The sequence below is a fragment of the Nematostella vectensis genome, chromosome 2 (genome assembly GCF_932526225.1).
Source record: "Nematostella vectensis chromosome 2, jaNemVect1.1, whole genome shotgun sequence".
NCBI classification, from domain to species: domain Eukaryota; kingdom Metazoa; phylum Cnidaria; class Anthozoa; order Actiniaria; family Edwardsiidae; genus Nematostella; species Nematostella vectensis.
In genome coordinates, this window is record NC_064035.1 from 14,455,916 (window position 1) to 14,466,959 (window position 11,044).

At 36.5% G+C, this 11,044-nt stretch overlaps 1 protein-coding gene and 1 long non-coding RNA gene across 3 annotated transcripts; one reads left to right on the plus strand and one right to left on the minus strand.

Annotated features, from left to right (window-relative positions):
* The first annotated feature begins 496 nt into the window (after nt 1-496).
* On the plus strand, nt 497-6,811 carry LOC5521713 (carboxy-terminal domain RNA polymerase II polypeptide A small phosphatase 1). Its single transcript, XM_001641440.3, has 8 exons — nt 497-719; nt 1,065-1,234; nt 2,865-2,963; nt 3,588-3,644; nt 4,381-4,473; nt 4,566-4,664; nt 5,138-5,224; nt 5,627-6,811. Exons 1-8 carry the CDS (start codon nt 512-514, stop codon nt 5,777-5,779), a joined length of 966 nt encoding a protein of 321 aa, XP_001641490.2. The 5' UTR covers nt 497-511; the 3' UTR covers nt 5,780-6,811.
* LOC116604542 lies at nt 3,866-10,302 on the minus strand. 2 transcript variants are annotated; one of them, XR_004291103.2, is made up of 7 exons: nt 9,926-10,302; nt 9,376-9,481; nt 8,836-8,966; nt 8,317-8,405; nt 7,782-7,908; nt 5,112-7,418; nt 3,866-5,040 (listed from the first exon to the last, which is right to left on the minus strand). It is a non-coding gene; the product is annotated as an uncharacterized LOC116604542 (long non-coding RNA). The 2 variants fall into 2 exon arrangements; XR_004291104.2 differs by lacking the exon at nt 3,866-5,040 and having other exon boundaries at nt 7,283-7,418; nt 9,392-9,481; nt 9,926-10,258.
* Between the last annotated feature and the right edge of the window lie 742 nt (nt 10,303-11,044).

Below are 11,044 nucleotides of genomic sequence, written 5' to 3' on the forward strand. Positions count from 1 at the left end.
AGAAAATATTTTTTTCTAGTTCGATTCCTTGCAAATAATTGTACTGCCTTTTATCATTTGGTTGTCTTGTTGTCGTTGTAATTGTACCCCACGTTTATTCAAAGTTCAATTCTAACTGTGCCAGTTTTCATATTCAAAGACAATGAGCGTCGCATCGCTTTCTGACTCGAATGTATGATGTCTGGTACACTTTCTCCTTCTTCTTTATAGCTAGCGTCCCCCAGACGACACAGAGGTCTATCGGCGCGAAGAAAAAGAAGCGCGGGACCCTCGAGCATGACTCTCTCCTGGCGGAAGAGGGACGATTGACAGAAAGCCTTACTTGGAGAGTATGATATACATATAGCAAAGATGTTACTATATCAGAAAATCCTATCTTTTTGTCTTATGATAATAAAGGCATTTTTCTTGGTTGTTTGAAATTTCGGCATTTTTACCCCTAAAGTGGTCATCCAATCAGATAACAGAATCAGACAATGCATAAATAGCTCCGTGCCAATCAAATGTAAAAATGGCAGCCCATAATTTTCGGTTTGTCCAAAAACGTAGCTCAGGCAAAACATCCCCCGGTTCCAAGGAAAGGACCAAACGGCTAGAGGAAAAATCAAAATTACGCCGAAATCAAAGGGAGGTTTCAATGGACAGCACGTCCATTATTACGCAAGTGAATAAAGATGAAGAAGGAATAGAAGTCAACAACTCGTACAGTCACGAGAAACGTAAGGATTCAAATGAGTGGAATGCAGATTTTTAGCAGAACATCATGTCGCTTCCTTCAAGCCAGACTGGGAATTCGATTGAGTTCTAAGTACCGGTGTTTGCATTTGGCCGCTACTGTCTTCTCAAGAGAGAAGTAGCTTTTGAAAGAGGGGGGCGGTTTGCTGGTTCCTCTAGTTCATATACATCCGCTTTGGTTGTTTAATTCTGCCAATGAATTGTTATTAGCACAATCAGTAAAAGGCCACTACATTAAGTTATAGCAGCGGATACTCTAAATCAACTACTGTCGTTTACTTTCCCGGTAGATAATAGACGCTAATAGGTACATTCTTCTTCTTGTTTAGTGCCGTCTACCATCTCCAAGAAACCTCGCAATCGCAATATTTTTTCGTCGTTCTTCTGCTGTTTTGGTTCCCAGTCGGCTGCAGGGGCACCTTGTACGGTTTCGCACACGACGAACCATAATCACAATTCTATTACGACAATCCCTGCAACTGAAGAAAATGATGCAAAGGTGAGATATTCTCTCAAGCACAACCCTCTTCAGCTTTACTGTACCAATCGAGTTCTAGATATATCTGTCCCGATGGAACTTGTTGCACGACCTCCCGCCATTGTTAACTCAATTCGAATCCTTGCGATACCGTTGTCGGATATTCCAATCCATTCATCACGGAAATATTGGATAGCCGCGTTGTTCGTAGATCATTTCGACTTAAAATAGCTGAGCATCAATTGTACGTTCTAAAACTGCCAAAGCTTCATTTTTATAGTAACTACTGTAATAGAAGTGTTTGTTTTCAGTCAATCATGTCAGTTTCACATACACTAAAACTAGTGTTAGAATTATCACCAATTTCACGACCTCATTCGCCTTTCCCGCAAAATTATAGTCACTCAGAAAACTAAAGGATTGAGTTATTACTTTTGATTATTTCATTATAACCCTTGTGGAAGTTCAGTCATATGCATGTCTTGCTTTCCTTTTTGTTGTTGTTGCTTTGCTAAAACTTGTTTCAGTTGGAGACTGCAACAATAAAAACTATGAATTACTGTAAAACGTACTTTCAACTAAGTGCTTAGTACATAGTCTTTCAGATATTAATAAAACTAGTTTATGTTGTAGTAACTGCTTTTCTCTTAAAAACGAGTACTAAAGATCTAAGCGAGATTCACTATAAGCTAATAGAATACTTGAACGATTATTTTGCACTTTATTTTCAGTTAAAGAACCTCAAGTAGGAGGACTATTTCTGTGTTCAAGATGACCCTTCTTTATTGACTTTGTTTACAATTAATTAACAAAAGGGTACCAGTGAAACTTTTAAAATTGAGGTGTGAACCTAATTTTTTTATCCTTTCTTCGCCCCCTTTGTCTTTTTGGGGTGCTGCCTCATAGCCCCTTTTGAGAATCCCTGAATGTTCAGACCAGTAGAACACATATAATTTTATTCTTGCCAATAATGAATTCTGCCTGCAATGCACTTGCCAATAATGAATTCTGTCTGCAATGCACCCTAAAAGAATCACTGGTTATATATTTTTGAAAATCTGTAAGATTGTTAGTTTTTTTATTTTTATGTCTTTTTTTTTTTACTATGTTCCTTTTATTAATATTTCCATCGATGTAAGTCTTGTCAAGCTATTGTTAAAGACATTGAGAAGAAAAAGAAAAGTAGCAAAAGGATTGTAAATAAATAACTCTATTTATAAGCTGAGTTTGTTTTGGGATTATTCTGACAAAGGGTACAGAAATGATAATTGCTAATAAATGCTGTAAGATAGTTGTCTCATGCTTTTTAGCTGTATCTGTTTAATTTTGCTGTTTCTTTTTTTAGTATAAGATAACGTTCATTTCCTGTTATCTCTCGTGCAGCTGGTCCATTGTAATATTTGGGAGACGATATTCATATTTGGAAGAATGATTATGAAATATAAAGTCGAGATACTTTTTTTTGTTTTTATCACTAAAAATAAAAGATATGTATATTCCTTTTGCATGGAAAATTCTAAAGCCAATATATTATTTAAACCAGCTAATGGCTACCCCTTGTCTCTTTTCCTATAGTTTATAGCTGTAAAATCTCAATCATTCATTAATCTTTTTTTTAGTCAATTTTTCATAAACAATTCCTCTTTTGCAGCAATGTAAACACCTTCTTCCAACAATACAACACCAAGACTTGAACAAAAAATGCATTGTCATAGACCTGGATGAAACACTTGTACATAGCTCTTTTAAGGTATGTTTTACATCTGATATTTCCTTGTGGCTTTATTACAAACATAGCAATTTTGGTTGTATGCACATAAGGAATAGTAGGTCCCCAAGATGTTTGACAAATTGAGAAATTATCAAAAAGTGCATAATTGGTGTGTCACAATTCCTGTCATTGTGAGATCCAGGTTAATTTAAGGGAAAAAATATTATGAAAACTATACCAAATTCTTCCTAGCCCTCAACAAAAAGTGACCAAAGAAAGAAGCTTCTTTATAACACTTTACAGTTTTGAAGGGTGTATCATTAAATGTTGGCTATTTATTTAGATAAATTTGGTAATTGGAGGAGCAAAAAAGCATCCAAAATGATGGCATATGCTTTTCAAATTTTCTGATTGTGTTTTTGTTAGAACCCTAAAAAATATTTATATCAAAGGTCCTGAAAATACAAATCATGCCCATCCTGTAGCCTAACCTATGGAGTACCACAAGCCCAACACACATGTAATAGAAAATATAAAGCTTACAAGTGCAGCCATAATGAGATTACAACTTTGGGGGTCAGTCTAAAATGATAATATTTTATGCTGTCTTGCCATGCATTTCTGATATTGGTTCATCATTTGCCTTTGTTTTCTATCTTTCAGCCTGTTAGTAATGCAGATTTTATAGTTCCCGTAGAAATTGATGGAACAGTCCATCAGGTAGGAGAAAGATGGCATCCTATTTTTTAAGATGATTACTGTAACATATTTGTTTTTCAGTGTTGATGTTATTATCATTCTGGCCATTTGAAAACAATAATTTTAAACTCAGAGAAATACTTACAAATATGATACATAATATTATGTTTCATGAAAAACATTTTCTACAGTAATAATAAGGTAGTAACACATAGTTTCCATAGCAACAACACAAGACAAGCTATGGCAACAAGAGATTTATCCCTTTCTGCAAGGGAAAGTACCTAAGATATTACAACTGATTTTACCTCACAGAGAGTTTTATGTTACACAAATAAAGCCATATAAAAATTATACATGAATTAAATAGGGAATGAGGTGTACATTATTGTACATTTGTGCATTATTGTGACAAATCTGAGGTTACATTGGAGGCTAATTGTTTTTCTAAATTTGAAGTTATGAATTTAATTTTACCACCTTGATGGTCCTAAAAAGAAGATATGTTCTGGAATGGGGACTTTGTTCTCATATTGCCTAAATTCTAGCTAGATATGGCATCCATTCATTATTTCTCTCTATAAACCAGCTAAAAGTTCAAGTTGGAATATCAGGTTTCTCAGCAGTAGGTTTCCAAATTTGCCAATCAAATAGCTCTATTTTTAGACCAACCTTATCTAAAACTAAGGTTAATCCAAAGTCAAGTCCAGATGTCATAGTAGTTTACCTACTGAAAAGTTTTGTTATTCTATTACAGGTTTATGTCCTCAAAAGACCGCATGTGGATGAGTTTCTAAAGAGAGTAGGGCAGATATATGAATGTGTGCTTTTCACAGCAAGTTTAGCAAAGGTGACATTGTGTTTAAAATGGCTGTTGTACTCTTAATTTGCTCTCTGCTTGATGAATATTTGCAAAAAAAAAATCATTTTTATGATTCCCAGTATGCAGACCCTGTTGCTGATTTGCTGGACAAGTATAACACATTTAGGGCAAGGTTATTTCGAGAATCATGTGTTTTCCACAGGGGAAATTATGTCAAGGTAAGGATTATCTACTGCCTATCGAAATCAGATTTCCCCCTAAGCTTCAAAGCAACATGGGTCTGTTGTGCCTTTACTTATAACAGTGACATAACTCTGTGTGTCTGATGTTTTCCTTTAAAGTATCTTAGCATCAAGCTATAATATATAGAATTTAAGTCAGGGTATGTTTTTTTTGGGGGGGAGGAGGGGGGGCGAGAAGAAAATTTTGGGCTCTGTAGGACCTCTGTCTACCTCTACCCTCCTACTTAGTCTCCCTTTCAGCTATTTTGGACTGAAGCACAGTCTACAGTAGTACAGCAAGTCCAGAACAGTTGTGAGGGAGACATTCCACTTCTTAGGTTGCTTGGTTTCTTCTTTTCTTATTTAATCTCAACTGCAAAATTACCAAATGCTTTGAGAAAAAAACCATGACTGCACACCTTGCAAAAACTAACTACAACTTACATGGTATCTTGATTTTGTATTTGCAGGACCTAAGCAAGTTGGGAAGAGATTTAAAAAAGGTCCTTATATTGGATAATTCTCCAGCATCATACAGTTTTCATCCAGAAAATGCTGTAAGTGAAAACAAGATCATGTTAAGTGATTTAGCAGCAGTTTGTCATGCAGAAATTATCAAATAGCAGTATTATAGGTGAGAAGAGCTCCTAATTTTGAAACATGTCTAAGGAGAACCTTCAAAATAGGGAGCTGTCTTGAAAACAGTAAGAAATTTGCCAAATTTAGTCCCTATAGAAATCTCTGCCAAGAAACCATACAATCCATACCCCATGTATAAAAGTGATGCTTTTTTCATCCCATTTCCACTGTTTTACAATTTTTGATAAATTGTTGTCATGTAGCTAAATAAGTTTAGATCATTGCATGCTTTGACTTTGCTCTTTTGCATGGCTCTTGACATGTAGGTAAATAAGTTTATATCATTGCAGGCTTTGACTTGGCTCTTGTGCATCTTTCAGATCCCTGTAACGTCCTGGTTCGATGACCCAAATGACTGTGAGTTATTGGAACTCATTCCATTTCTAGAGGAAATGCATGAAGTAGCAGTGGACGATGTTTGTGCCCATTTACGATCAACCAACATGAATCCATACAGGTCTCACCTTAGCTAGTCACTCCTAAACTTCTTACAGAGAAATACTCTGCTAGATAGATAAATATCTGGCTTATATTTTTATACTTATATATCACTGTACAAATTATGCAATTCAGAGACAAGGAGTTTTTATAAGGCATTCTTGGGGGCTTACTTGATTATTAAGTCAAGCAATGTATTAAGAGGCAGATTCAGGAGTGTCAATAAGAATGGGCCAAAGAAAAGATTTTAAGGGGGCAAGGTTTGTAGTTCTTCTGTGAATCCTTATTTTTCTTCATATTTTTCAGTAAAATTTCTGAGAATAGGGGGGATATGGCCCCACCCCCTGGGTCTGCCTATGGTACTGGTAATGCTGGTCGCTGCATCCTCAGTTTTTGCCTTTGCCATATGATTATATATTTTTAATGAGCTTCTGACAAATTGGGGATTATATGGGAGGTTGAAAGAATTGAAATATTTTTCAAAATTGGGGAGAAGTGTAACACCTGGAATTCTTTTTCTAAATTTAAGACAGCTCTTGTCACTGCTGTGCAGTGTAGAGTGTTTTTTTTCTTTGCATCCCATTTCCTAATTATAATATTTTTATATCTAGTGAATTACACATTGCATTGTGGTTTATATACTTTTTCATAAGACAGCACTTGGGTATTTTATTAAATCCCAATTCTCTAAAACTTTGGCTGCAAATGATACCTTTTTTAAGAGTATGCACACTATGTATATAGGATATGAATTGAACATTTGGACAGTACATTTTTACCTAATCTATACCATTCTACAGTTGATTCATTGTTCAAAAGTTACGGAAAACTTTAAATGGCAATGATGAACTGTATTGTCTGACAAAATTTTGTTACTTTTTCAAAACCAATATCTTGGGTATCTACCATGTAGAAATAAAGGTGTTATAGTATAAGATAGAAATTAGCCAATGTAAGTGCATCTATTTTCTATCCTTTTATGCCATATGCTAGATTTTATAATGATTTTTGTATTGTACAGTAAAGGTGAGTTTATGGCTACAGAAATACATACTGTTTGAGAGAAATGTATTGTATTATCTTTGTATGGTTGATGCATTTTTTACGTCACATACTGAAAAACGGGCCTTGATGACACACTCTTAAGGAAAGAGGTGTTCTAGCTCCATCCCTTGTCTCATGTGCAGCTGAGTTTTAACAGACTCAAAAGACACTGAGATAGCCACAAATAATACTATCTTTGCATACGGTGGAAAATGTTGAGAGAAACACAAGTCACAAACAGAATTCAATACATAAAACACTTGTCACTTTTTGTTAACATAATTTGTGAAAATTGTGACTTATTTTCCTAATAAAGTCTTAGGTTTTGTAGTGTTTATTCAGCAATACCAGAGGATTTGGATTGATCTTGATTTCTGAATAATATTTGATAGGGTATGATGAAGTAAATACAGTACCCATAAAGACCAAGGCTGAAGCTCCCTCCCTAAAAGTATTACTCAAAGATGATTAGAAGTAATGTTTGAGAAATGGAGTTGACATACATGTCTTCAGTTTTAATTTTTAATCTCCTATGGTGTACAGTATTGAAATACTCTATTTCCAAGATTAAATCCTCTCATAGTCATGACCTTTTGCTAAGCAGCAGCAGAACAGATGGGTGCAGCAATTCTAAAATGAAAAGTTTTGATGAATATTTTTAATAATGTTTATAAAGTTCAGTAGATAATTTCAGTATTTGTTTTCATGGGTGTACACAGCCTGGTCATGCTGGAAAAAGAGTGGTACAGGTATAGATATTTTGTGCACACCCTGTAGCCATGTGCCTGATACATTCCCCTGACCTTTATGCAGGGCAGTACCCAGAATTTGTTGAGGGAAGATTGGTTGTCCCTATCCACATGATTTCCACTTTGATTCCTCCCTGTGTATGTTGGCTACAAATAGGGGGATTCCTCTTTTCATTTTAACAGGTCTCCTTAATCTATATTTTTTCATCTATCATGTATTCATGTTCATGTTATTAATAGTTACCTTGGTTTGGTTGACCAACCAAACCCAAAATGACCAATGAGGGAAAACCTTCTTTCCTTGTTTTCCTCTTACAAATTTGTTGAATGCTATTCCACAAATGAAGTATAAAGCAATAAAACCTGCCACCCTGGAAATACACAATAAACACTGGTGGGTCCAGACTCTATAAAATGGGGGAAAGGAGAACACAAAAAATCTTCCAGAAGTCCCCCCCCTGGATCTGCCCTCCAATTACAATTCACACAACAAAACCCTTTGAGACCCCATCCCTGGATCCGCACTCCAATTATCAAGGGTGGTAGGAACAGCGATTGTTAGGCTAAATTCTGATAATGAACCACAAATTCCCCTATAATCTAAGCTACTACCCCGTGGCGCAGTCCCCCACGCATTAGCCGAAACATGCCTGACCCTACCCCTGTTCCTACTGCCCTTGCCCCTTATGAATTAGTTTAGGACTCAAACAATCACTGTGATAAAAACTCTTAATCCTTTCCTACCGCCCTTGCCCCATATGAATTAGTTTAGGACTCACACAATTACTATGATAAGCCAAACTCTTAGTCCGTTGCTTTTCAGTGGACATTTCCCAGGACAAGCACATTTGTAGTATAGGATGGTGTGCTGCAAATATTAAAAGGAATACGTTTTTCTTTGTGAAATAAAATAAGAGGTGATTAATAAATCAGTCTACAAACTCACAAATATGTTTTGGTCATAACTGGTAGTTACAGCATCAATGTATGATTTTGTACCATCACTACACTGCAGTAGAATGTTGGAGTGAATCAAATAGAGTAGGATCAAATATTCATATGAGTCTGATTTGGCTGAATTTTGGTAACCCCCTCCTGTTGTGCACTTAAGGGGATCTAGGGTCATATATTTTTCCATAAAAATGTTGTGACTTTTGAAGCTTTCAGTGTCAAAATTAAAACTTTACTACAACAGATATCAAATTCACTACATTTATTTATCAAGGCATGCTTTCAGAGGCCCTCATTACAATTCCAGGCCCTTCACCTCCTGTGCACCCTGTGTATCCTGCACTGACCTGGGATTATTTCTTACTCCATACTGGATGAGGCAGAGACCGGTGGTTCTGTCAACTGAACACTGCATGGTTTGGTGCTCACCGATATTCATCTCCAGCATTCCAAATGGACTCCTATCCACTCGGCACATCTCCATAGTAGACATAAAAAATATCCTTTAGAGACTGGCTTGCTATGAGAGGTAGTTAAACGGACCCATAATTCAAAGGTGAAATTTACGGACTAAAGATAACTTGTATGCAAGGTATGGGGGCATTTTTTCCCAGGCAGTATTTAACATTTCGAGCTTTCAAATGTTAAAGCTTGTTATTACTTTTATAGAAAATAGTGTAATGAATTTTTTCCCCTCATAGTATTATTTACTTTCATACCACCAATCTGAAAAGTGGAAAAGTGTGTGTGTTTGGGTGGGGTGGGGGGCAGCGTCCCCCTATTCTGCCTCCTCTTTACAAATGCTACCCTCCCCCTGCCATCGCCACTGTCATGTTGCAGCAGTGCTGCAAAATAGAGGCCCAACAATTAATTTAAAATGTTCTTACAGATACGTTTACACACTGGTTGTTTTCCATGGTTTGATTCAGAGTCCATGGTACACAAGGACTCCATGTGTACTGTAGGGTCGGGATTGAACCAACTGCACTAAGCCTGTTAAAACATAATGTGATTTAATACATGCACGTTCTAGGGGGTGCACAGGATTTGGATGAGCCCCCCTTGCCATCAAAAAGTGGGTCATTTCTTATCCCTTTCCCATATACCTATGACTACGCCACCACTGCCCCCCCCCCCCCCCCCTCACGCTTATACTACATCATTACATTTGAATACATTTGCGTATATTTTCACGAAACCATTAGTGCAGCCAATATCTAGTGCCTCAAAATGCCCTAAAAGGGAAGCTTTTGGCCGCGTTTTTATTTTCGGATTGTCAGTAGAATTCAATTAGTATCGAGTAGAATCGCAAATTTCGATGTTTATTTTCAAAGGTGTCACATTTTTATAGTCACCATTGTGAATATTACAGCATTTTTATCAAATAAAAAAAAACGAAGGGTCTTGTTATCAATTTGTATACAGTGATTCACGAACCTTGAAACTCTCCTAAGGTTGATATCTCCTTTCTCTGTTCTGCAAGTGCAATCATCAATCTTCGCGCAGCGCTCAAAACATCCACAAACATCAACAAGGATCAAAACACAAGCTAAATTCAACAGCAAAGAAACTGGTCGCATTCCTTAATAGGTTAGCATGAACTAACTAGCTAACGGCTTCTCGCAAAGAGGCGCTAGAAATATGATATTCAAGTCAGGTCAAGCGGAGGGCTCAATGGTCTACTTCTACCTTCCAAGCGCCGCCTAGCGTGACGAGCCCCAAATAGCCTGCGTATTAGCGGCCAGAGGAAGAGGGACGGGGGAAAAGGGGGCGCAAAAAGAAAAGGCGAGCGCGCGGCCGAGCGAACGCGCCTAGTCCCCCTCCCCTTCCCCAAAAAATGTCAAAATCATCGTTTTCTTAACTTTGTGAATGTTGGCATGTATGCTAGAGCAGCCCCTCTCCCACCCTAGGGGAGACTTGTTCCTAAAATATAAAATATATATAGAAAAAAAGATAAATGTATACTGTATTTCTTATTCGTCGGATAGGGATCTTGTAAAGCTAAAAGAACCCAAAAATCCGAGAAAACTTCGCCGAAGGGTGGGGAGAGGGTCCTGTCAAGGGCCGAACTCTGAATATAAAAAGAAAATTTGAAAATCAAATAATAATAATTAATAATAATAATAATAATAATAATAATAATAATAATAATAATAATAATAATAATAATAATAATAATAATAATAATAATGATGATGATGATGATGATGATGATGATGATGATGATGATGACGGTGGCGGTGGCGGCGGCGGCGGCGGTGGCGGTAATAATATATTTTTTTTAATTTAATTTTTATAATAGTGGTAGTGGTAGTGGTAGTAGCAATAAAGATGATCCATTATATAGTACCAAGATATGAGAATAAATGTTGCAAATACACTCCTTTTTCATGAGAACCTTTTTTATTTGTAGGTCCAGCCTGGGATTTCACCGAATTCTAAGAACATACTAAAAACATGCCGAGGCTTTGAAGCAAAATATTGTTTTAATGTTGTGATGCGTTCTAAAACACAGATATTCTAATGAAAAAGTGTATCATATTATATGGTGTCGAG